At 37.6% G+C, this 27,914-nt stretch overlaps 1 protein-coding gene across 5 annotated transcripts in view; it reads left to right on the top strand.

The window, feature by feature from the left end:
* Positions 1-27,914, top strand: part of CDH12 (cadherin 12) — a 1,057,614-nt gene that overhangs the window by 1,011,743 nt on the left and 17,957 nt on the right. For all 5 annotated transcript variants that reach the window (XM_058716265.1, XM_058716257.1, XM_058716243.1 and 2 more), the window contains one exon: positions 15,769-15,905. In XM_058716265.1, coding sequence (XP_058572248.1) covers positions 15,769-15,905 — 137 coding nt within the window. The remainder of the gene's footprint in view (positions 1-15,768; positions 15,906-27,914) is intronic.

Genomic DNA, 27,914 nt, shown 5'->3' with positions numbered 1-27,914 from the left:
CAAACAAATCAGAGAATTTATAAGGAAACCCACCACCTGGCAAAGGTGGGAGGGTGGTGAGGGTTTCAGATTTCCAAATACAAGAACATGTTTAGAGTTAAGATCCTGGTGTGAGGAATAAAGGAAAGCTATGTTTGGGGCGCCTGGGTGGCGCAGTCGGTTAGGCGTCCGACTTCAGCCAGGTCACGATCTCGCGGTCTGTGAGTTCGAGCCCCGCGTCAGGCTCTGGGCTGATGGCTCGGAGCCTGGAGCCTGTTTCTGATTCTGTGTCTCCCTCTCTCTCTGCCCCTCCCCCGTTCATGCTCTGTCTCTCTCTGTCCCAAAAATAAATAAAAAATGTTGAAAAAAAAAATTAAAAAAAAAAAAAAAAAAAAGGAAAGCTATGTTTTAGAGAAACAATTCAACTGTAAGACTGGTTTTGTTGTTGTTGTTGTTGTTGTTGTTGTTGGGGGGGGGTTACTGTCACACGAGCTAGTGTACGACAAGAGCTACTGTATATGGAATAAAGCGGCATCACTAGCCTTCCTTCTAATGGGTAGCAGCCTGACTCACGAAAGCTGTAGACACAGATGGATCTAATTGATCCCCGTGAAGGGTTGTCAAAAGACAGAGCCGCTTTTGAATCAACATGAAAGCTCTCTTCCTTCCATGTCCTTGGAGTAAACAATAAGCTTGAATCATGTCAGTTGAGGAAACATAGGGTATGAATCATCGTATTTTGGGCCTGAAAACATGTTTGCTCACTTAAAAATGGTAGTAAAAAGATGTTGTGAAAAATAAGCATCAAAATGTGAAATTACCTAACATTTAGGTACACTTTGTTTCCCTTTGCTTCACTGTCTTTTCACAGGGTTACTGTACAAGGCATTAATTCAGAGCTACATTATTCCATACCAGTGGGTATTTTATTACCTTTTTAAGGTTTATTTATTTATTTTCAGAAAAGAGAGAGAGAGAGAGAGAGACCACAAGCGGGCGAGGGGCAGAGAGAGAGGGAGAGAGAGAGAATTCCCAGCAGGCTTCATGCTGTCAGTGCAGAGCTCAATCCCATGTACTGTGGGTTCATGACCTGAGCTGCAATCCAGAGTCGAATGGTTAACTGACTGAGCCACCGAGGCACCCCAGTATATTTTTTTATTATCACTGAGCCCAGAATAAAGAACCAGAATGCAATGGCATTAGGCAAGGATTAAAACAATTTTGAAGAAAGGTACAGTTGGGTGTAATAACTCCAAATGTAGTTGACCCTTGAACAATGTGGGGGTTAGTGGCTCTAACCCTCTGAATAGTTGAAAATCCACACGTAACTTGACTCCCCAAAATCTCTAATAGCCTACTATTGACCAGAACCCTCATGATTAATGTAAGCAGCCATTAACATATATTTCTTAAAATAAAGTAAGCCAGAAAAATAAAACGTATTAACAAAAGCATTAAGATGATAAAATACATTTACAAAACTGTTTTGTGTCAGAGAAGACCCTCTATAAGTGGACCTGTGCCGTTGAAACTTGTGTTGTTCAGGAGTCAACCGTATACCATATCTGGTCCCCCCCATCCCAAGCTTAATTTCTCGTTATTGTTTCCTTTACTCTTCTAGCCTTTGCTATTAGATACATTCATTTCCTGTCTCTAAGGTTCTGTATCCTTTGACCCTCTTATTATATAGTTTATGAGAACAGTTTCTTGTGAGTCAAGTGAGAATGAGTTTGCCCACCACTGGTGAAGTGAGGGATTTTCACAACAGTAGTCTCTTAAGCTTAGACATGAAATTTAAAATATATGATCACTATTCAGTTACATGAAAATTAACATTTGTCTTGAGTATGAGTGATTTGAGCTACAGAGAGATTTTAGTGGATAATTTTGTTCAGTCTGCCATGTTTCTTTTGTTACAAAGACGTAAACTTCTTAGTTATCCTATGAATTTTAAAAGAAAATTTAATCTAATTAATTTTATGTATAAAATGGGAAAATGGATAATTCAATTCTAAACTCAATCTATGTAAGAAGTATGGGATGATAAGAATCTGATGACTCAAAGTAAAATGTATTTTGTACATATAAACTTCCATATATAAATTCAAAATTACATAATTTAATTGAACAACTAAAATGCTCCTTATTCATGTAACCTTCTGTTTAACGGTATTTCTAACCGAAACCTACCACTTAAATCAAGTAGTAAAATCAATTAATAAACAGAAAACCATTATCAATTACCATAAGTAGATTGTGATATTTAAAATAATTAATAACTTGTCATTAAAATAGAAATGTTTATCTGTGTCCTGCTTAAAATTATCTGAAATCCTAAATTTGGTCTGTTCACCAGAGTTTTGGGGAAAAAAAAATCTGTAATCAACTGGAATTGATTTTTTCATCATGAATTAAGAGACTATCAGTGTAGCTGATTTTTATTTGAGAGACATTTCCAATACATCAAAAATCTTATTATATGGACAGGAAGTTGAGCTCAACTACAAAACACCCTTAGGAAGTGAGAGGAAAAAGAGACCCAGCTTATCAAATACCATCTGGTAGCAACATATATAATTTATTTTCAGTGGTAATTAAATGGTAAAAATTCGGGCTGCCTGGGTGGCTCAGTCAGTTGATCGTCCAACTTCGGCTCAGGTCATGATCTCACGGTCTGTGAGTTCGAGCCCTGCATCGGGCTCTGTGCTGACAGCTCAGAGCCTGGAGCCTGTTTCCGATTCTGTGTCTCCCTCTCTCTCTGACCCTCCCCCTCACGCGCTGTGTCTCTCTCTACCTCTCAGAAATAAAGAAAAAACTAATAAAAAAAGATTTGAAAAAATGGTAAAAATTCAGGGGTGTCTGGGTTGCTCAGTCAGTTGAATGTCCGATTTTGGCTCAGCTCATGATATCGTAGTTCGTGAGTTCAAGCCCCACATGGACTCACGGCTGTCAGTGCAGATCCCACGTCAGATTTTCTTTCCCCGTCCTCCCATTTTTGCACTCCCTGTCTCTCAACAACACGAAACAAAACAAAACAAAAAACAGGCAAAACTTCAAAATTCAAAAAGTCGCCCACTCCCAGACATTAATACATTCAGCCTCTACTACAGTGTCTAAATTTCACATTCCCCTTTTCCCCCTAAGTTTCTTTGAATTTTTCCATAAGACCAGGTTCTCTCTACTTTTTCTTCTCATATTTACATCATTTGTATGCCATATCTTTATTTTTTCACAACGTCTTTAAGTTTTCATTCTCCACTTTCATTTTCACTTATTTAGTGAGATTTTTGTACGATTAAATGATGAGGTATTGGTATAATTTTTTTTTTTTTACATTTTAATTTATTTATTAAGTTTTTCATAGATGTCTTGCATTTTTTTGATGTTTATTTACTTTGAAGGAGAGCATGAGGGGGAAGGGGCAGAGAGAGAAGGAGACCCAGGATCTAAAGCAGGCTCCAGGCTCTGAGCTGTCAGCACATAGCCTGACACAGGGCTTCAACCCATGAGCTGTGAGATCATGACCTGAGCTGAGGTCGGATGTTTAACTGACTGAGCCACCCAGGCACCCCAGATTTTTACATTTTAGCATTTTTAGAGAAGTTTAAGTTCACAGCAAAACTTAAGTTTGCAGAGATTTCCCCGATATCCCTTGCCACCACACATGCATAGGCTCCTCCATGACTGATGTCCACCAGAGTGGTACGTTTGTTCCAACTGAACCTACACATCATAATCACCCACAGTCCATAGTTTACCTTAGGATTCACTCTTGGTTCTGTACATTCTGGGGGTTCAAGTAAATGTATAATGACCTGTATCCATCAGTAGACATCATACAGAGTATTTTCACACTAAAATCCCCCAGGCTCTGCCTATTCATCACTCCCCCAGCCCTACCAAGCCCTGTATGTCAATTACATATTTATTGCCTCTATAGTTTAACTTCTCCAGAATGTCATATAGTTGGAGTCACAGAGTACGTAGGCTTTCCAGATTGACATCTTTCTCTTAGTAACATACATAAAAATTCCTTCCTACCTATTTATGGCTTCCTAGGCCACTTCTTTTTAGTGTTGAATACTATTCTGTTGTCTCGATGTACCAGAGTTTATTTGTCCACTCACTTACTAAAGAATATCTTAATTACTTTCATGTCTTGGCAATTACTGATGAAGCCATATAAAGATCTATGTGCAAGTTTGTATGTGGAAATAAATTTTCAGCTCCTTTGTGTCAATACCAAGAAGTGCGTTTGCTGGAGCATATGGTGGGATAATGCCTAGATTTGTGAGAAGCCACTACTTTGTCATCTAAAGTGGCTGCGCCCTTTTGCGTTGCCACCAGCAATGAATGCACGTTCTGGTTACTCCCCAGCCTCACCAGCATTTGGTGTTGTCAGCATTCCAAAGTTGGGACGTCCTGATAGGTGTGTAGTAATATCTCATAGTTGTTTCAATTTGCTGATGAAAGAGCTTGATAGGACATCTTTTTACATGCCTATTTGACATCTGTATAGCTTCTTTGGTAAGATTTGTTAAATTCTTTGACCAGTTCTTAAAATAAGTTTTTGTTTTCATATTGTTGAACTTTATGAATGCTATTTTTTTTCCCCAGTGCAATCAAAATGAGCAGGGAATTTTAGTAAGGGTTGCCTTTCTTTCATAGTGTCAACTCCAGGTAAGATCCTATTGTAAGCCGGACATTTTGATGGATGCACAGCTTGATAAAAGCATGTCTAAAGCTTTATATACTCAATTATCCGAGTTTCTGCCTAATGGCTGCCCAAGAATATCAGGGAGATATTATAGATATGCAAATAAAGTCATTGATAAACATATACAACTCAGATATACCATTAAGTGATGTTCAGCTCAGAATTATCATTCAGAAATCTGAAAATGAGATTCACCAGAATTCACCCTTTCTCTTTACCTTTGTTCACACAATTCTATTCCCTACATAAAATAGTTCCTCACTCTCTATTTCATCTTCTTCATCCTAGAATTCTGCCATCTTAGGTGGCAAAGCCATATATATATGAATAGGCAATTATATATATATATATATATATATATATATATATATGAATAGGCAATTATATATATATATACATACACATACATACACATATGTGTGTGTGTGTATACACACACACACACACACATATATATATATATATATACACATATATATATATATATATATATATATATATATTCTAACTCACTTCTCCTTCCTCTCAATCTTGTGTTTTTCCTATCTTTCATATTCACTAAAGACACCAACCATATTGAACTCTATCATGGTTCCTACCATTTTTAGCTTATTGAATAAATATGTATTCACTTTTTAACCACCATCCACAAATACATGAAATAAAAAGATACTGGATAGTAATATTTCCTTATTCTCTTACATACTACATGTAAAATTCTCTTAATATATTTATACTACTATATAATGAAATGTATTAATGAAATGTAGAGTATGTATGTATGTATATATGTGCATTTGATTTTTCCAAATTGACCATAAACAGATCTAGGTATATAAACATAATAGGTCTTTTGGTTTTTTAAAGGTTTGAAGACCTGGGTGTTTAGATATAATCTTTATTGAGCTTTATCTCTATATTATTATCTCTATATCTCTCTATATAGAACCATCTTAACACAATGCAGTCAAGAGTATAGTCTTTCTTCCTCCTTCTCCTCCTCCTCCTCCCCTTCTTCTTCTTCTTCTTCTTCTTCTTCTTCTTCTTCTTCATTTTGTAAATGTTTTTTCAGATCCTTAGCTTTTATAAATAGAGTTAATGGAAGCTAAATGTCATCAGTACCTTTCCAAGTAGACACCATACAAAAATCAACTTTGGACAAATAATTCTCTTGAGGGTCCTAAACACAACACAGTAGTAAAAAAGTCAATAGAGCAACCTCCCTAGATATTAACACTTAAAGCTGCTACTGTAGTGCCTAAATTCCATAATTCTTTCTACTTTTTCCCTGAGTTTCTTTGAAATATTCCATAATATAAGGTTCTATCTGCTTCCCCCCCATGTCTATCATTTGTACATATTATCCCTATTTTTTCATTTAATATTTTCTGTATTCTTTATAGTTATTTTCCCTGCATCTTTCTAGTGATCTAAAAATTTGCAATATATATTTTGGTGATACTTAATCCTAGGTAGTGTTAAAGGTCAGGTTGTCTCCGCTTAGAATTAATGAAGTGATTCATGAAAGATAGTTTCTGATAAAGAGAGTAACACATGATTTCTTTTTCTTAAAGTGAGGTTTAAAAATGCTTCATTATGTAGAGTCCAATTTCTCATTTTGTACATCTCTAATCACCCTTTGGTATTCTGGTTTTTATTATTTAGCAGAGAGCAAACTAATTTTATATTTATGGACTGTTTTCTTAGAAAATACTGAAGACTCAGATAGCAATTGGGAGAAAACATTTTATCCGTAAGGTTATATAAAATATTCATTAAGATAAAACAGTTAATCCTTTTTGAGCACTGCTTGCCTTATCTCTTTACTTTAGCATTCACAATGTGAATTTTAATATATATATATATATATATATATATATGTATGTATATTTGCAAAAGACACATCTGATAAAGGACTGTTCTCTAAAATAAACAAGAATTCTTTAAAGTCAAGGGTGAGGGAGATGAAATAGAAGGTGAGAAACTATTTTAATCGAAGGGAATGGAATTGTGTGAACAAAAGTAAAGAGAAAAGTTGAGTTTGGGTGAATTTCATTTTCAGATTTCTTAACGATAGTTTTCAGTTATGTAATTTATCAGAGACTGGATTTACATATCTGTAATCTCTCCTTGATCTCCACTAGCCAGAAACTCAGCAGAAGCTACCCCCAGTGAGACAACTGAGTATGTATAAGCTTTAGACATGCTCTTATCCAATTATTTATCCATCAGAATCTCCCATTTACAAGCAGATCTATGGTGAGGTTGACAATGTTAGAGAAAGGCAACACCTTTACTAGAATTCCCTGCTTATTTTGATTGCACTGGGAATGAAAGAAGCATTCCTTCTAAATTTACATCAATGAAATGATTAAGAATAATTCATTTGAAAGGTTGTCGATAGAGAAGATAGAGATTTTAACTTGCCATGAAGAATGAGAAATTCCTTTGTGAATAAGCTTATTTTGCTTTCCTCAAATGGCCAATCCATTGACAATCAATAAAAAGGAGCTACTGCAAAGAACGTGTACAAAATGGACAAGTTTACTTTTATTTACTTTGGGTGCCACCAATATATAGTGAATTTGATAACCATCAATATATGGTGACCTTGTAATAGCTAATTTGTTCCTGGCTTTGAGCCGGGCACTTTGGTGAGTTTTGTTGAAACATTGTAACTGACATTATTTTATAGAGGGAGAAACTGAGGCTTAGGAAGATCCAATTATGTCTTCAGTAAGGATGAGAAGAGGATTTAACCATAAGCAGCCAGATTCTAAACGGAGAGCTAAGTGTTTCCCTTTTTCAGTGCAATTGAAATACTCACCTAAGTTTTTGAGTTGCTTTGCAATTTTAAGAAAATTGTTGAAAATATAATTAAAATTTCATAGTTTTGAGTAGCTTATTAAACAAAATTTGGTAGAAAGCCAAAACAAGTCAGTAAAAATGTACAATATTTAATCCCTTAAATATGGTAACCATGGACTATATTATACACGTGAAAGTATTCTAAACACTTTATTTGTGTTACCCTGATTTAATTTTTTTTAATGTTTTATTTATTTTTGAGACAGAGGGAGACAGAGCATGAGCAGGGGAGGGGCAGAGAGAGGGGGAGACACAGAATCTGAAGCAGGCTCCAAGCTCTGAGCTGTCAGCACGGAGCCTGACGCAGGGCTCAAAGTCACTGAGTGTGAGATTACAACCTGAACCAAAGTCGGACGCTTGACTGACTGAGCCACCCAGGCGTCCCTGTGTTACTCTGATTTAAATCTTACACCAACTTTAACTAAATCTGAAAAATGTTTAATTGAACTGACACCATTGACATTTATCAGGCTGGAAAAGCTAAAACCAAAATATACGGTTGTTTTATTAACAAATTTTTGGTATGTATTGAAGTAAAATTTTATTATTTGAGATTCAGTGCCTTTCATTTTTTTAGACAACCACAAAGTTCTTATAAGTTTTAGACAAAATTGAGGATTTATTGACAAAATTCAATGGATCTGTGATACAGACTTACAGGTCTAATTTTTATGTGGATTGACCAATCCATTGATGAATTTGCTTTTATTTTTAGACAAAATTTTATGTTATTCTAGTGATACACTCAAGGAAATCTCAATGGATAAGTGTCCAGATACTAGTTAGGGCGATATGTTACTTTGAAGGCTATCCTATTATATTTCATGCTAACTCCTCAAAATGGCAAAACATCCAAATTTATATATTTGTTTATAACTGACTTTTTGCATTTACCTTTTGCCTGCTGGAGGTTTCATTCTTTGTTTTATCTTGAAATGCTGAGGGAGTACCCCATATACGGCACACACATTTTCTAGCTCATTCCCTTCTCTCTATAATTTCTTTAATTGCTTTTATAAATAGACTTTTCTCACATTTATTTGAAATTTCATATTCTTTTGGTTTTTAAAGATCAGTTTCTTTATTTTATTATTTTCATAAGTTTTATTTAAATCCAAGTTGACATATAGTGTAATTTAGTAATTCATAACTTACATGTAATACCCAATGCTCATCCCAGCAAGTGCCTTCCTTAATGCGCATCACCCATTTAGCCCAGCCCCCACCAAATACCCCACCAGCCACCTTTAGTCTGTTCTCTGTATATGAGTCTCTTACGGTTTGTCTACCTTTCTCTTTTTATCTTAGTTTTGCTCTCCTTCCCCTATGTTCATCTGTTTTGTTTCATAAATTCCACATATGAGTGAAATCACATGATATTTGTCTTTCTCTGACTTACTTATTTTACTTAGCACATTTTTACTTAGTACTTTACTTAGTACACTCTAGTCCCAACCATGTTGTTGCAAATGGTAAGATTTCTTTCTTTTTGATCACTGAGTAATTTTGCATTACACACACACACACACACACACACACACCACATCTTCTTTATGCATTCATCCATCGATGGACATTTGGGCTCTTTCCATACTTTGGCTACTGTCGATAGTGCAGCTATAAACATTGGAGTTCATGTGCCCCTTCGAATTAGCATCTTTGTGTCCTTTGGATAAATCCCTAGTAGTGCAGTTGCCGGGTCATGGGGTAGTTCTCTTTCTATTTTTTGAGGAACCTCCATTCTGTTTTCCACAGTGGCTGCACCAGTTTGCATTCCCACCAGCAGTGCACAAGGGTTCCCTTTTTTCCACATCCTTGCTAACAAAGGATCAGTTACTTTAAATATATCATAGATATAAAAACCTCTCCCTAGAAAATATTATAAGACTAGTTGATGAGTTAAGAGAATGTGAGTGATTTTCAGAATGTAAAGGAGCTAAACAGTAAACAAACTGCAAAGAGGAGATGAAGCTTTGTTATCAGAAAAAAGGGAAATAAAAGCCGTCTTTTAAATATGATGTCTATATTTGGGTGTCAAATGGTAAATTGCTCTAGTTAGAATGTCTGTAGTGCAGAGACATTTGGCCACAGCCACTAGAGAGTAAATAATTCCAACTGTGACTTGCATCAACAAGCATTTGATTCAGTTCAAGGAAGTAGTTAAGTTGAAGGTACCTGAAAAGGGCTTCAGAATTAATGTTTGAATATTCAAAGATACACATGAAGTAATTCCATGCTTGAAATATCATCAGACTATTATTAACAACAGTCAGGTATTTTATAACATAACGGAACTCATACATACAAGATATTATGGATAGAGCAGTAAATTTGGTGATGAATTCTGAGTATTCTATAGAAACTTACTGTAACAACAAAGCAAAATGCAATTATTTCACTATTCTCATTGGAGAGAGACTGTTAACACCAATTAAAATAGATATTAGATGAAAGAAGTAAGAAGATAGAATTTTATAATAAAGAAGCAATAAATCTGCCTGGAGGGATTTGCTAAGGCTTCACAGGGAGAAACATGGGCAAAGGCATGATCGCATTCCTTCCTTATTTAGTCAGATAGAGCTGTCCATATTTTGTAATACATGAGAAACTGAAAGTTCTGTTTAATACTGAAGCTCTTAATGGCAGAACCCAAACTGAATCAATATTTGCCTAACCTTTACTTTTTTCCCACTAGAGCAAGCTGCTTCTGAGTTTCTGGGTATAAACCTCTAGGGACAGATAAAGTTGGCATTTAGATACATAAAAATCTGATGCACAGTCAGAAGACCACATGTGACTATTTATTTTTTTAATGTTTATTTATTTTTGAGAGACAGAGAGACAGAGTCTGAGCAGGGGAGGTACAGAGAGAGAGGGAGACACAGAATCCGAAGCAGGCTCCAGGCTCTGAGCTGTCAGCACAGAGCCCCACGTGGGACTCGAACTCACAGATTGCGAGATCATATCTTCAGCCAAAGTCAGATGCTCAACTGACTGAGCCACCCAGGCACCCCACCACATGTCACTTTTTAAAAATGAGTGAGAGCGTCCCCCTTTCGCTGCATCCTCGTCAACAGCTGTTGTTTTCTGAATTGTTAATATTAGCCATTCTGACAGGTGTGAGGTGGTATCTCATTGCGGTTTCGATTTGTATTTCCCTGATGATGAGCGATAAAAAACTAAGAAACTCTTAAGCAACCTGGAGGGAAATTAAAATATAACAACTCTAATTTTAATAAAAATGTGGATTATGATGTATTTCTCTTTCTTTAAGGATGTATTTATAAACATATTATGTGTCTCCAAGTGGAAAATTTAAAGACAGAAGATTTATGACTTTATTAAATGATTATAATTTTATTTATTTTTTTTTAATTTTTTAAAAATGTTTTTATTTATTTCTGAGACAGAAAGAGACAGAGCATGAGCAGGGGAGAGGCAGAGAAAGAGAGGGAGACACAGAATCTGAAGCAGGCTCCAGGCTCCGAGCTGTCAGCACAGAGCCTAACGCGGGGCTCGAACGCATGGAGTGTGAGATCATGACCTGAGCCGAAGTCGGACGCTCAATCGACTGAGCCACCCAGGCGCCCCAAATGATTATAATTTTATAAAAATGTTTCATTTCACAGCAAACAACAAGAGAAGCTCTCTATACTGTCTATGATATAACGTTTAATTTTCCTAAGGGGAAAGTTAGAATGAAGAAGAAGATTAGAAAAAACAAAACAAAACTAAACTAAAAGGGACTAATAGGAAACTAACAACTAAGATGTAACAAAGTTTGAGAGAAATGTTGGGATTTCTAAGAAAAAAAAATTAATTGTGATTCTTGATGAAGCGACTATAACCTAAGTGTTGCCATATGTGCCTTAGGTTCTCAATAAAATGTTTGTGAAAATAAATTGAATGGAATTTACTTTCATTTAATTATCTTCCTCAAAAAAAAATGAAAAAAACAAAACAAAACAGTGACTAAGACAGAATGAAGAGATTCTGGTTATTATCATATTAACAAAAGAAAATTTTCTACCTTGACCTGAACCATTACTCCTACATCTTTATTGCTTAAAGAATGAGATGTAATACTTTTAGAGTAACTCTGGACCATCAAGGACTTTTTACAAAATGTGTTTGAGAATTTAGCTTTTCCATTAACCGTGAGAAAGTTATTAGGCAAATTAAAAGACACAATTTTAAGGAGAATGCTTACCTAATGGAGAGAAGAAAACTTTTTAAGGCATTTCTGAAAACTCATTTACAGAAAAGTAATAAAATTGTACCCTGTCAAGTGGTCTGCAAAGATTAAGTTAATGCTTTAATTTTTGATTTCTATTCAATTGTGAAAACAGGTTTCTTAGCAACGGTGGTTGCATACTTATATGAACTATACATTTATTTCATTATATATAGATCATAAACACCTTTTTTAAAAATTTAAATCTCATCTACTTCCCAAATAAGGGTAACATGATTCAGAGTCTCTATCTCGAGGGTTTTCTCATTTATATAGGTGAGTGAGACCAAATTAGACAGTTCATGTAATACTGTTGTGAGCAGTTGCAATTAGAATATCCTTCTACCCTTAGATTGGCTGTGGACTGTGGCAAACCTAAAGTAAACATGTGATCTACACTCTGGAAGGGTGTATCTCCTGAAAATAATCTAGACATTTTAGGACACGGTCATGTCTTCTCTGAAAATGTCTAGGAAATGTTGGAGTACCTCCATTTCCACTTCATTGATGGGGGTCATTTCTTACTTGCTATATTGGGCAAAACATCACAATTTAAAATGGTAGTTGTTGCCTCATGGTTATTGTTCAATCAGGCACAGGGATCAGTCAGTCACCCAAAGGTAGGGCATCAGGACTATGCCAGGACGTACTACAGGACCTACAGTCTTGGAGCCTGATCAGTTATGGGAAGACGCTGAAGATATTTAGCTGAGTAGAAAATGTTCAAATAAGTTTCAGTAGAACTCCAGAAGGAGGCAAAAAGATTCCAGAAAGGATAACATCCGGAGAAAGGCACCAAAAAATACGGTGACGGAGCTAAAAATTAGATGCCAGACAATAGTGAATGAGTGCCAAACGAAAAACACCATTGTGTGAAGTAGGGCCTGGATGTTTGTGCTCATGGTTTGTACCCCAGGGGTCTGTGTGGGAGCTCTGTGGTTCAGGAATTTTAAAGTTGAAGACTGTGAATGTCACAACTTTGTCCCAGTAGTAAGCATATGTTTTTATGTTAGGGAATCTTTTTTTTTTTTTTTTAATCTAGGAAGTAAAATGAAATAATCGGTAATGTGGAAAGAGAAAAGGGATACACACACATGTACACACACGCATGATTCCTATGCCGAGTCCCACATATTCTATCTCATTTCATCTTTACAACAACACTCACTGTTACACTGTTAAGTGGACATCATTTTCCAAATAGAAGACAAGGAGACTAGGTATCAGAGGGGAAGGATTTTGAAACTAAAAAACAGACTCTTGACCAAAAGAAAAAAAAAAAAAAAAAGATGGTTACCAGAGAGGAGGTGGGTGAGTGGATGGTGGAGGGGAAATCGGTGATGGGGATTAAGGGGCGAACTTGCTGTGATGAGCCCCGGGTGGTGTAGGGCAGTGTTGAATCGCTGTATTCTACACCTGAAACTAATATTACACTGTATGTTAACTGGAATTTAAATAAAAACATAAAAAAAAAGAAATTACCATCAACTCCCTGGCCCTACCAGATTACAAATTATCCCCCTTGATAATGTTCATTAGCCATAGAAACATGCCCCACCTCCTCAGTGTACTTTATACCACCCTCCTTGACCTAAATCTTTGAACTTTTTCCATATGATTGTGCCTTTCAGATATTTTTTCATGATTCCCAGCAGCTTATAGTTAGCTCCCCCCCACCCACAACATGGTTTTGCTATGGCTGTCGCAGCCTCCTGAAATGCCTTTCCTCCTCTCCTCACTTTGTCTACCTCACTCTTGTCCCAAATGATTCCTGTATCACTTTCTAATGTCATCAAACGTCATGTGAAGGAAAGTTTGCCTAAACCAATGGGTGTTGAACTGGGCGTCTTTTCCTTGCACTCCTGGTGTGTTCTCTTTCCTATCAGGCGCTGAAATTGTCTGTGTCTCCCAACTGGACTTCTCACTGGTGGGCATTGTGCTTTACTGTATTTCTCAACTCTAGTATAGTGTTTGGTATATAGCAGGCACTCCGAAAATATTTAGTGAATTGTACAATCAGACCCAGTTCCTCTACACCAACAATTTCCTCCAGAAATGCTATAGTCACTAAGGAGATTCAGTAGCCATTTTCTTCTAAATTATCCTTATGCTCAATTGAATAAAGGTACTGGAAAGGGGTTTTGTGAGAAAATGCTTCCTTGTTCAGAAAAGGAGATTATGTGATAGGGAGATAGCTCTATTATACTCTATCCTCTCTGACCTGTAAATGTGCCTTAAGTTCATTTATATATTTATTTCTGTAATATTCATTTCTGAGAGCATTGCTATGAGACAGGATGCAACATTGAAGTCATAAGATATCAATGCCTTCTCACCCCTCAAATCAACCACGAAAGTATCCAAGGCGGACTAACAGCATGGCCCATACTCTGATCCTAGCAGTTACTAACAAATATTAACAAGTTAAGAGTCATAAATATCATCTATGAAAGCAATTGGTTTTAGTCTAGCGCTGAAATGAGATGCAAACTAACCCCAGTTTAATTTTTTTTTAGTGTTTTTATTTTATTTTTGAGAGAGAAGGAGACAGAGCATGAACAGGGGAGGGGCGGAGAGAGACACAGAAGCTGAAGCAGGCTCCAGACTCTGAGGCTGTGTGAGGCTCTAACTCCCAGACTGTGAGATCATGACCTGAGCCGAACTCAGATGCTTACCCGACTGAGCCACCCAGGCGCCCCCTCTAGCCCCAGTTTTAAATAACCAACCTGTCAAAACAATAAGTTTCTACTTTGAAATGCATGGCTTAACTAACTCCACAATGAACAACCGGATTCTTTGGCCTGGGGATTCAGATGGGCTCACTTCGATGATGTCTGTTTGTATTGACCTAGTCATGATTCCCAGGCCAGAGTAATGGTGATAAATACATTGCACGTTGAGCCTTTTGATGAGCAGAGCTCTTTCACATAAAGTTCTATTTAAAATTGGTAAGACTACATAATGATAATTATATGGAAAAGATTGATGACGTGTGTCAAATATCCGCTCTAAAAGTTTCTATGTGAACTGAGGCGGATTCCTTAACATCTCGATGATTCAGTTTCCTCATAGGCAAAGTGGGGAGATGAATAATTCTTATTTTTTTTTTGTTTTTTTGTGGGGATTCAATAAGGTAATACAGGTAAGCATTTAGAACATTATCTGGTACATGCTAAGATTTCAAAATGCTTATTACTATGATTGAAAATATGTGTTTGAAAAAGACTTTTTACTCTATCTCTCTGCTGCATAAAGATTTATATAATTGCAATTTCTGGTTTTTGTAATTAATTTTCTTGGAATGTTTTAGTTCAGCTTCTTCACATAAAGAAGGTAACATCTGTTATTATCAAAAGGTTAACTAATAAAGGAGATAAAGGGACATCGTTCACTGTTTGTTTTAAAAAGTTGTACTGACATAGAGTAATAAAACAACAGTGTCTCCTTCATATGTGTTTGAGGGAAATACTTCTCTATAAATTCCACAGTGTCAGTTACAAAATTGCCCCTTAGTTTCCATAATATGATTTTTTTTTTCCTATCTGTGGAAATGAAGATTCTACCTCTGTTCTGGCCAAAGTTCTTTGTAGCTGTATCCAGATGCTCCCCCCACCCCCAGTTCTTCCCGCAGCCACCATTAAGGAATCTTTTACTGCTTGGAAAAGTTTTAATATTCAGCAGGTTAAGGAAACCCATGGTCAGCTTTAGAATTTTCGTCTCTGCTGAGCTTTCAAGGTGTCAAGACCCTAAAATAATATGAACAGCAGGAGTACTAAATCTTTCATTATTTCCAGTTTCCCCTTGAGCATACTGACTTTGCAATAAAGAAGCTGTCATTTACACTCTTCTTTATTGCAAGGTGGGTAATAGCTACAGGGAGAAAAATAAGGAACTGTGTCAAGTTAGCCTGACTGCCATTATGATTAATGTGTAATCATTGCACATTTGCATCTACTCTTTTTATATACAGGTACTTCATAGATTGGAAGAATGATGGGGACAGCTACTTTACAATAGATGGAACTGAAGGAACCATCGCCACTAATGAATTACTAGACAGAGAAAGCACCGCGCAGTATAATTTCTCCATAATTGCGAGTAAAGTTAGTAAGTATGGCATGGACAGAATCAATGTTATACTGCGGTTCTTTGGATTGAACACTCTTAAACGAGTCCCTGCTGAGCTGTTTTTCATTTTTGGACTGACAGCTGAGTGGTCTCCTGGGGAAACTCAGAAACCTGTTCCTTTTCCTCGTAGCGTAAGTCCGGAGAAATTGTGACAGCCGCCAATGAGCCCTGTTTGCAGACTTGCATGAATATCTAGCAGTGAGTGCATTTCATTGTGTGACCTCATCCCTTTCAATGCTGTGCCCGCAAAAATCTGCCAGCTTTCCAGCTTCTCTTCCACGCCGGACCCCTGTATACAATATTGGGAGCTTCAGAAGCCAGGCAGGAGGAATTCATTATCACACAAAATAGCCCATTCTGAAATATTTTCTCAAACTGAAGAGAGTATTCTTAAAATCACCCCTCTTCCTTCTCTCTTTTTCGTAGAATGTAATTTTAATGTGATTTTTTTTTTTTTATAAATGTCACTGTGGAATATGCAGGAGCTATAAGTGGTTTTTTTTAAGGAATCCCTCAGAATCAATAGGGTTGCTAGGACTGATCCCTTGTGTTGGTGTCTGCTTGGTCCAGAAGACAGTCCTCTAGACTGAAAGTGGCATGGGCCATATATGTTTGTCTGGACAACCTAGGATATTACCGCAGCTTCCTCAGGTAACAGATCAGTCAGGGGAATGGTGACATTTGGTTTTCAATGTAGTTTGCAAAATGAGTGCATCTCCCAGTCATCTGCTTCTGGTCTTGTGAAAGGCTTGGGGAAATCCCTTCTGAGTGTCTTTCATTTTGTTTCCTTCTTATTTTATTTTGTCCATCTGCTACTTTGGCAGCTAATTTCATTTTTCTGTGCAGGGGAGAGCTGAATGTGAATATTTCTGTGGAGGGGTTTTTTGTTCAGTCTCCACTCAGTGGGTGTAAATATTAAACAGTTTCGTTTATCTTCAACAATTGTGACTAAACAAGAATAGTCAGACACCTATTCTCAGGCCTTAATGATGTCTTTAACTGATTTCATTACTTCTAGGTTATTCTGATTATTAAAGGTCAGACTTACAAAAAAGAACATGCAGCTTCCACCTTGTTTCTTGGAACACTGACCTGTTACATAAAAAAACTGATTACCCTGAGACTACCATTCTAGAGTGGTCACATGTGGGTGGTCAGGTTGACCATCCCAGTTCAGCTCAACCTTCCCATCATACCTTCCAGGGTGCTGAGTATGTGAGTGAGACTGTCTTGGAAAGTGTACTAGCTGAATACCACAGTGTAACATCCACCAATGCCGTGTGAAACAGAACATGTACCCAGACCAGCGCTGCCCGGATTCTTACAATGTTGTGAGAAAGTCTAAAACAGTAATTATTTCAAGCAACTATATTTTAGGGTTATTTGTTGTGGCATGGCAATAGATAACTGCAGAACTCGGTGACACCGTAAGTTGGAACTGTGACCCCTCGCTTGTAGGGTACACGTTCTCCAGCCTGTCAGAGTGGAAAAGAGAGAGGGAAACACACAAGTCTCTCTTATCTGCCCGATACGATACTCCATTGGCTGCCACTGCTTCTAGGACTAAATGGACTGGCAGGAAAGGCTGCTGCCCAAACATCGTCTTCTTAAGTGAACTTTGAGTTATCTGACGGCGCGGGTTCTGGGCATCCCATCTGCATAGGAACGTGATATGAGTACTCAGTGGTAGATCTTCTGGCTTCTCAATTCCATGCCCCCCTTGCATAGAAGGCAGTCTTCTTGGGTGAGTTTATAACATGGTTTCTCAATTTTAGCTTTCGGTTTGCCCACTTGACCCAGAGGAAATTCACCCATCCTTGTTACGCTGAACAGGTGTTTTACAAGCTGCTCTTGTACCGTATGATTTCTCTGTCCTGCCATCTCCTTACAAAAGTATGTCCTCTGTACTCAAGCTTTGAGAGCAGATCATCCAGTCAGCTGCCAGAGCTGCTAGAGCAGACATATCGTCAAGAGATTAGAATGCTGGTCTTCCCTTTTTGGAGGACACCTGTTTTCTTTAGGGTGTTTCCTGAAGACTGCTTTCACGCTTGGCATCTTTTTTCTCCTCCTATACCACATCCGATCACAGTTACATTTGTTTCTCATCATTTCTTTCATGTCAGCTCTCATCTATTTTACTCATCCAGAATCTTGGGGGATAGCTTCACCATACTGTAGTTAGAAAATAAAGTTTAGTTTTAAGATCTTCAGCAAATGTGGTCAAAATGAATTGTTTGTGTTATAGACTATAAGACCTTCCTGAACCATTCACTCTAATGGCTTATACATAATAAGTGACAGCTAAGCAGAGACAGTTTCTTCAAATAACTTTTATTTAGCAAAGACATATTTCCCATAATAAAAGATCATTCATTAGAAAACTATCTAATCTTACTGAAACCTTCGTCTTAATACACACACACACACACACACACACACACACACAACGCGCATATTTTTCAAAGTAGGACAAGTAGGCTTCTGTACCTTAACTGAAGATGAAAGTCTGCAGATAGTTCATTAATCACCTGTTCTGTAGTTCTGGAAGGTCTCTTTCTCCCCAGTGGCTATGTAGACCACCCAAACATCATCATTGCATGATAATAGCAGGTCTGACACCTCCAGTCAGAGCCTTGTGCTCCAACTTGTAGAAGATGAGACAAGAGTTTGTGCTTTCTCAGTGAAGCAGGCACCACCGATTCTCAATTTTAGATTTTTCGTATTTAGAGAAATTCATTTTCTTTTAGCTATCGACATGATTGGGGCACATGCTGGCTCTAGAGTTTACTTAAATGCAAATTAGGAAACCCTCATGAGTAGATTCTCATTATTTATGTTGGCCCTCACTGGGAAATATGTAGAACTGGGATTTCGACACATAACACATAAATACACACACCTATATGTATGTATATATATGCTACATATGTATGTATGTCCATATATATCCATATATATAATCATTTCTAAAATATGTATCTCCCTGATCTGTTCTAGTATCTGTTCATAGACCACTGTATTTTAGAGTCCTCAAGGAAGTCTGCTGGGGTAAACGCTATGCATTCATGTGAAAAATAAAGAGACTAAACACATACCTCATGATAATTAAGATTTACAGTAAGAATAGTTTATTGTGGGCTTTATTTTGCTTGAGTTTGCAGAGTTTAAAAGTAAAATGTATTCATATTCTAATGCATAAGGCTGTTTTCACCGATCAAACTAGCCAGCTAAGCAGGTAACCATTATCATGGTGAATGACTGAGAAATAGCTTACATTATACTGGCAAGGAGAAAAAAAAAAACACGTAAGTATACCTTATTGCACATTGAACTAGCATATGATACAGCCTGACCCTTACATAAAAAATCTCAGGCAAAATGAAATGTTACAATGATTGAATAACTTTAATTAATTAAACAGCAGTCATTAATCAGTGTTGCTATAGTTGGAGGTCCAAATAATTTATAAGATTCCTAATAATTTTTTTATGCGTTACTGCTTTGCTGTTTTTATGATACTAATTCTTGAGAATCTTAAAAAAGATAGAAGCTCCAAAAATTCACTTCATTCAAATTATCAGAAACTATCAACACACAAATGTTTCCAATATATTTTTGGGGTTGCTGTAACAAATATCATTAGACAAAGATAATTTAAAATATCTACATTAAAGCCCTAAAACATATTTTATATAATTACAAAATAAACAAATGATACCAGAGACAATTCTTTTCTCAGTCATATAGTTATCCAGATGGCAATGGATTGTTTGCATTTATTGTGGAACAGCTCAAGTATCAGTGAATTGACTCACTAACTGTCATTTGGGGAAAAATTTGTATGTAAATATATCATTATGAGTTGGGATCAAATTGTTGGGTAATTCTTTTTTTGAGGTCATTTGGCATATAAAGCTATTTTGTTATAACTTCATTTTACTTCAACATAATGCATAGGATATCATCTTTGTATGTACAGAAAAATTAACCCCTGGCATTACTATCCATAATTCAGACTAAACACAAATTCATACATTTGTTGTCATAAGCTCGTCCAGAGTGTCATTTATATGCAAAACACGATTTGTTGTGGTTTATGAGAAAAACAAGATGAAGTCTATTCTTAAGGATATTAAAGTTTAGAAGTAGTTAGAAACTGACCAAAATAGAGACGTTTAGTAAGTTATAGCTTACTAAACAGAAAGAATAGATTTGTTTAAACAGAAAGAAATAGATTTTGTGGTACAGTTTTCTGAGGAATTCATCTGCCTGCATGCCACGTTGCTGGCCTTGAAATTATGTTCTTAGACTAAAAGAGAAGAAAGTACCTAATTGTTCTAGAATAATAATAAGCAATAATAATAATATAAACTAAACAAGTCTTGTAGCTTGATATACATTAAATGAAGATGAGGATTATGGTCCACACTGTGAGTGGTGGGAAATGGAGGCTCAGAGTTATTTCCTTTGCAGCCCCTGTCACACCTGGGGTCGTGACCGAAAGATAATGGGAGTCCTGGACTCTCTCCCTGCAAAACAGAATTCCACAGGGACGGTTGCTCACTTGCCTGTGCTTTATTAGATATATTTTAAGTAAGTTGTTAGTTAAACTAGTCATAGTGGGGGTGCCTGGGTGGCGCAGTCGGTTGAGCGTCCGACTTCAGCTCAGGTCACGATCTCGCGGTCCGCGGGTTTGAGCCCCGCATCGGGCTCTGGGCTGATGGTTCGGGGCCTGGAGCCTGCTTCCGATTCTGTGTCTCCTTCTCTCTCTGTTCCTCCCCCCTTCATGCTCTGTCTCAAAAATAAATTAAAAAAACGTTAAAAAAAATTTAAAAAAAATAAAAAAAAATAAACTAGTCATAGTGACTTTCATACGCATAAGTACAAAATAGTAAAAACTTATTTATACATTTGCAACATACATATAATTAAATTGAAATTATTGTTAGTCTTGCTATCTATCTATCTATCATCACCATATCTGTCATCATATCTATCATCTCTATCTACCTAGGTCTGTCTATCTATCTACTTACAGTTCTGTAGTGAATTGGCATGTTTCAGAAATTTGATATATACCGACTCACATTTATTAACTATTTGTATAAAATCACCATGTTTACTTATTTTTCTGTGATTATATTAAAGAAAGTCACTTGAGAAGAATTTTTTTTTAAATTATAGAGAGTTGAACATGAAGTGAAATGGCATCTATAGTCTTGTTGACCGTAGGTGAAGGAAAATACACCAACAATCATCGTGCTCGTGGGTCATGATCCACAGAAGTTTCCTGGTTTATTGGTTGTATTGAACCCACTTTTGCTTCTCAGTTTAGTCTGTTTTTGACATTCATATATTTCATTTGCTAGAATGTACTAGGCTCTGTGTTAAACTCTGGAGGCTTAAAGACAAATATGACTCAGCTCTTGCTCTCCAGGAATTCAGAATATCTAAGGGCTTTATGGTATTGCAAATATTTAAAATTAATAATAGGTTTTCTCTAGTGTGTTCATTGGGAGGAAAAAAAACTGGCTGTATTTTTAAAGGTTCCTTTTTCTTTAGAAATCAGGTTTTTAAAAATTTTTTTAATGTTTATTTATTTTTGAGAGAGACAGAGACAGAGCTTGAGTGGGGGAGGGGCAGAGAGAGAGGGAGACACAGAATCCGAAACAGGCTCCAGGCTCCAAGCTGTCAGCACAGAGCCCGATGGGGGGCTTGAACTCAGAGACCGCAAGATCATGACCTGAGGCGAAGTCGGACGCCCAGCCGACTGAGCCACCCAGGCGCCCCTAGAAATCAGTTTTTGTCACCAACAGACAAGTAATATTTGACTTTGGCGTGGGTTTATATGAGTAATTTAAATCCGCTTGATGGATTGCTTGGTATAGATGCAGATCATACTACTGTAATTGAACAGGGCTATTGTTAGATAGCGTTTATCTTAACTTGTAATTTAAAAGTGAACTGATTTAAAGAGAAAAGAAAAAAAAAGCTTGTGTTACTTATTCACTGTATCATGCTCAGTTTGCACTATCATTCAGGTTTTTGTTGTCACAGAAAGCTAAGATTTTGTTCTTGACATTATGGTAGTCGCAATTTAGTGCACAGTCACAAAATTGAATTTTTAACCCCTGTAGGCATTCAAAGCAGATGTCATTAAAATTTTTTTTAACGTTTTTATTTATTTTTGAAGGAGAGAGAGAGAGAGCATGAATGGGGGAGGAGCAGAGAAAGAGGGAGAAACAGAATCCGAAGCAGGCTCCAGGCTCCGAGCTGTCATCACAGAGCCCGATGCGGGGATCAGACCCACGAAATGTGAGATCATGACCTGAGCCGAAGTCTGACGCCTAGCTGGCTGAGCCACCCAGGCGCCCCAAAGCAGATGTCATTTTTAAATGAGGAAGCCTAATAGCTCCAGTGTATTTTAACATACTAGGAAACTTGTGTTTGTTAGTCCTTTACAGTTTTCAAAATATTTTCAATTACATTTCTCACTGGTTCCTGCAAATATTCTATTATTTGGCCAGTATTTATTGAATATTTAGTACAAAAAATTATAACTGTAATTTGATCCTTGAATGTGAACTGGGCACTCTCCCAGCATGGTGGCTAGATAGCAGCCCAAGTGTTACTCTTCGAAAGTAAGTGATTATCATACACATGGGCAGATCTCAGGCAGTGTCTTCTTATTCTTTGAGTTCACTGACCGGTATCATAGAACAGTGCAAAGCATAGTGAAAGGACTTGGATTCCAGTCTTGACTCTGACAAGAAAATGTAGGGCAAGATCACACCAAAGTTTCCTCACCTGTAACTGGGGATTGATAGATCTGTAATTTTCAAACTTGTAGATAATCAGGATACTTCATCAGATGAAATCTTATGCAGAATCCTGATATTCTACATTGAAGAGAGTTGTGGATAAAGCCAGGGTCTTCTCTTTGCCCCTTTATGCAAAACCCCCCACACCGAGGAGGATGGCACCAGGGACCTACGTTCCTATCAGTTCTGATTTCCCTGTTAAATTTAAAATATATTTTTCCCATCCATGAGAATGAATGTTTTTCCATTTCTTTGTGTCCTTTTCAATTTGTTTCATCAGTGTTTTACAGTTTTCAGAGTACAGATCTTTCACCTCTTTGGTTAGGTTTAGTATTACACTATATGTTAACTAACTGGAATTTAAATAAAAAACTTCTAAAAAGTAAATAAAATTTAGTTTTCCTGGGACTTATTAAAGGTTACAATGCTAGTTACTAGTGAACCATTTCTGAAAGAGATTTCTGATTATAAGTTCCAAAAATGGGCATACCGTGTCCTTCTCTTCTCATATGTTCTTCTGACAGTGAGGCTGACATTCCTTCCATAAAGAATTGGGTTCTGTAGGAACACCTGGGTAGCTCAGTCAGTTGGGTGTCCAACTCTTGATTTCCACGCAGGTCATGATCTCATGGTTCGTGGGTTCAAGCTCTGCTTCAGCCTCTGTGCTGGCGGTGTGGAGCCTGCTTTCTCCCCCTCTCTCTCTTTCTCTCCCCCTCCCCTGCTCTCTCTCTCTCTCTCTCAAAAATTAATAAAGTAAACATTAAAGAAATTTTAAAAAGAAAAAGAATTGTGTTCTATCTTCCTTTTCCTTGAATTTTGAAGTGGATTAGTGACAGCCTTTACTAACATAGAGGAGGTGTATTTTTATGTGACCGTCTTAGGTCATAAAAGCAAGAGTTTCTGTCTGAATTTCTTTTGTTTTTAAAATACTTGCCCTTGAACTTTAGCCACTATGGGCATTGCAATGAAGCCCAGTCTACATAAAGAGACCATGAATGAATATTCTTGTCTATCCTTCCACCCAGACCTCTAGCAAACCACCAGCATCAAGTAACAGACATGGGAATAAATGGAACTTTAGATGGGAAAAAACACCAATTTAGGAAGAAATACAAGTCGCCTTTCCTTTCCTTTCCTTTCCTTTCTTTCCTTTCCTTTCCTTTCCTTTCTCCTTTCCTTTCCTTTCTCCTTTCCTTTCCTTTCTCCTTTCCTTTCCTTTCCTTTCCTTTCCTTTCCTTTCCTTTCCTTTCCTTTCCTTTCCTTTCCTTTCCTTTTTCCTTTCCTTTCCTTTCCTTTCCTTTCCTTTCCTTTCCTTTCCTTTCCTTTCCTTTCCTTTCCTTTCCTGCCCTTCCCTGCCCTTCCCCTCCCTTCCCTTCCTTCTCTTTCCTCCTTCTCTCTCCTCTTCTCTTCTCCCTTCCTTCCGCTTTCCTCCTCTCCTCTCCTCTCCTCTCCTCTCCTCTCCTCTCCTCTCCTCTCCCCTCCCCTCCCCTCCCCTCCCCTCCTCTCCTCTCCTCTCCTCTCCTCTTGTCTTTTTCTTCCTTTCTCTATGGCTTAGGTGCATTTTATTTGTTTTCTTTCAGAATTATTCTACAAAAGAACTAAGTTAAAACTCAAGTCTTTGTCAAGAGAGTAAGAGCAACTTTGTCTTTCCCAGTGCCCACCACTTGTCCCCGTGTTCCTCAGTTGTGTCACGGCTGCAGTGCCTGTGGGTAGAGCGCTTACTACTTTCATCTCACGCCTAGCCCCAAAACGGAAGAGACCCATCACCTAGTGCCCCTGCCCTTAGCCCCCTCCCTCACAGATTGGTCTGGGTTACAGGAGTCCATGGTAAGAACTGTTGGGATCCAGTAGGAGTTCTGAATCCCAGAAGGCCATGGTGAGGGCACAGCCCGCGAAGAATACTTACTCATCTAATTTGTTGCCCCTGTGAATGCTGTTGGGCCCAGTGCAACAGTCACAGAAGCAAGCTGCACATTCTCTGTCCAGATAGAACCAGGACTTGAGGCCTTAGCCAGAAGCTGAGTAATATAGTGCAGGTAAATACACTCATACTGGAAGGGGCAATGACCATCCTACCATATGAAGAACCAGCATTGGATTTGGATGGTCCAAGCATTGAAGCTCCTGACGAGTTGCTTCTTCTCAGCCTTCTTGCTCGCCCAGAATTTGTTGGGGCTGATGTAGCTAGAATGGACATGATACAGGGGACATCCTGAAGATGTCTTGTGGGAAGTCCTGTCACCTCTTTTGCCAGGTGCACAGGCAGCTAGGCAGTGGGCATGGGCACAGCCTGACAAGATACCTCTGACTTGTTCCACACCCTGTCCATGCAGATGCCACATGTGACGCCCTGACAGTCCTGCTTCCTCTCAAGGTCAGGACTGAAATGGGGTCATGAGCTCCCAGGCAGGGTCTGCCTTGGGCTGAGACTCCTGACAGTAGTTATGATCCCTGTCATCAGATGATGGAGTCAGGGACTTCCAGAAACAGCCACCAACCTCCCTGCCTTGCTGTCCAATCCCTCCATGTCAGGCTCTGTGCCCCAGCAGCCCCTGCTCAGCCCTCGTCCAAAAGCACAGAAGCCAGGTAAATGGACCCCGACTCCCACTCCAGGCCACCAAGGGCTATGAGTGCTTACGGCTCTATCTCCATAGAAACAAGCTTCCCAAGGTGTCTGGGTGGCTCAGTCGGTTGAGCGTCCAACTTTGGCTCAGGTCATGATCTCATGGTTTGTGGGGTCAAACCCCTCTTCGGGCTCTGTGCTGACAGTCAGAGCCTGGAGCCTGCTTAGGATTCTGTGTCTCCCTCTCTCTCTGCCCCTCCCCCACTTGCACTCTCTCTGTCTCAAAAATAAATAAACATTAAAAAAAAAGAAAAAGAAAAGAAACAGAAGCTTCTCTGGAAATAGGGACACTTTCCTGTAGTGAGTAAACATTACCTGGATCACTAGTGACAAGCCCCTTGGACAAAGTTTCTGCATGGTGGTTAAGAGTAGGGACTGCTCTCCCCACCATGGATGCTGCCTTAGGGCCCCGCAGGGTCCATTCCAACTGAAGCCCTAGAAAGAATCCTTCTTTCTTTTTAGTATATATTTTAGTATTTCTTATCTCCTGGATTAGTTATCTATTGCTGCATGATAAATTATCATACAGTTTCTTTGGGGCAGACATTCTAAAAGGGTTCATCTAAAAGGAATGGCTTAATATCTGCTCCAGGAAATCTGGAAGACTTGACAGGGGAGCTGGAATCTTCTGAAGGCTCGTGTACTTCAGAAACCCAAAGTCACTGAAACTTTTTACTTTCTGCAACTAACCAAGTTCCAAGGAGCTATGTCAGTCTTATTATCAAAGAAGACAGCATATTTCAGATTCATTCAAATGTTGTATCAGTGTTTTGTTCCTTTTTTTGTTGGAGTATTCTTTATTGTACGGATATGCCACATAATGCTTATCCATTCACCAAATATATACATTTGACCTGTTTTCAATTTTGAAGTATATACCTAATACTTTTATGGCTATGTGCATACAGGTTTTTGTGTGGACATTTATTTCATTCTCTTGGGTGTAGAGTGGAATTGCTACCTTATAAGTTCATATCCAATGTTTATAAAAAGTTCCAATCTATTTTCCAAGGTGATTATGCAATTTTATATTTCCATCAGTTGTCCTTTCTATCAGCAATCCATTTGATTTCTCTGAGCAATGATTTGTGAATTTCAGTTTATAAGTCCTGCATTTATTTTGTTAAATGTATTCCTAAATATTTTATTATCTTTGATTTTAATGTGAATTGAATTTTTTCTCAATTTCAATTCTAGTTTGTCATTTGCTGCTATTAAGTATGTAATTGCCTTTTTTAATACTACCCTCTTATCTCATGGCCTTGATATACTCCCTTATTATATCCATTAGTTTCTTTGGGGATTCTTTAGGATTTCCTACCTATAGGGTCATGCCATTTTTTAAACAAAAGTAGTTTTATTTCTTTCTTTCTGATCTGGATACTTTAATCTTTTTTTAAAATTTGTTTTCACTTAATTGCATTATATAAACCCTCTAGTACAATGGTGAATATAAGTGGTAAGACCAGTCAATTTTGCACTGTACCCAGTGTTAGAGAGAAAGCATTGACTTTTTCACTGTCGAGTATGATGTTAGCTATGGGCTTCATGAAGAGAGACTACATCACGTTAAAGAGCTTGCCTCCTATTCATTACATTTTTAGAGGATTTAAAAAAAATTATGAATGGCTGTGTGATTTTGTCAAATGCTAAAATTGTGAATCTTTTTGAGATGGCCATGTGGTTTTTTGTTTGTTTTCTTCTATTAATATGTGTTGTCAATTTATTATTCTTGGACATTAAATGAATCCTGTATCTTTAGGATAAATGCTATTTGGTCATTATGTAGTAATTTTATATGACCTGGAAGTGATTTGTTAACCTTTTATTAAGAAATTTTTGTACTTATGTTTATGAGTGAAAATAGGTTATACCTTTGTTTTCTTGTGATGTTTTGGATTGGTTTTGGTATCAGGATACATACAATGAATTGGTATTTACTTCTCTATATTCTGAAAGTTTGTGAAGAATTGGTATTATGTGATCTTTAAAAAGTTATTGAATCCCCCCAGTAAAGGCATGTTTGCATGACTTTTTTCCTTGGTTTCAGATATTTTTAATTACAACTTGATTTTTATTCATTTGTTTAATGTATATTAAGATTTTGTATTTCTTTTCAAGGTCAATGTTGGTAATTTGTGTCTTTCTAGGAATTTGTTCTGTTCATTTATGTTGACTAGATTTTTTGGCATAAATTCATAATATTATTTTATAGGAATTTAACTCATTTATGATAAACCGTGATTTTTTTTTTACTTCATTCTTTGTTTTTGTAATTTGAGCTTTAGCTTTTTTTTTTCTTAGTTGAAGCTGCACTTGAAAATACTACTAATAGGGGCGCCTGGGTGGCGCAGTCGGTTAAGCCTCCGACTTCAGCCAGGTCACGATCTCGCGGTCCGTGAGTTCGAGCCCCGTGTCAGGCTCTGGGCTGATGGCTCGGAGCCTGGAGCCTGTTTCCGATTCTGTGTCTCCCTCTCTCTCTGCCCCTCCCCCGTTCATGCTTTGTCTCTCTCTGTCCCAAAAATAAATAAAAAACGTTGAAAA

This window comes from Neofelis nebulosa, chromosome 1 (genome assembly GCF_028018385.1).
Source record: "Neofelis nebulosa isolate mNeoNeb1 chromosome 1, mNeoNeb1.pri, whole genome shotgun sequence".
In the NCBI taxonomy this organism is placed as follows: domain Eukaryota; kingdom Metazoa; phylum Chordata; class Mammalia; order Carnivora; family Felidae; genus Neofelis; species Neofelis nebulosa.
Note: the sequence above shows the minus strand (reverse complement) of the source record. Positions and strands in the feature narration are given on the sequence as shown.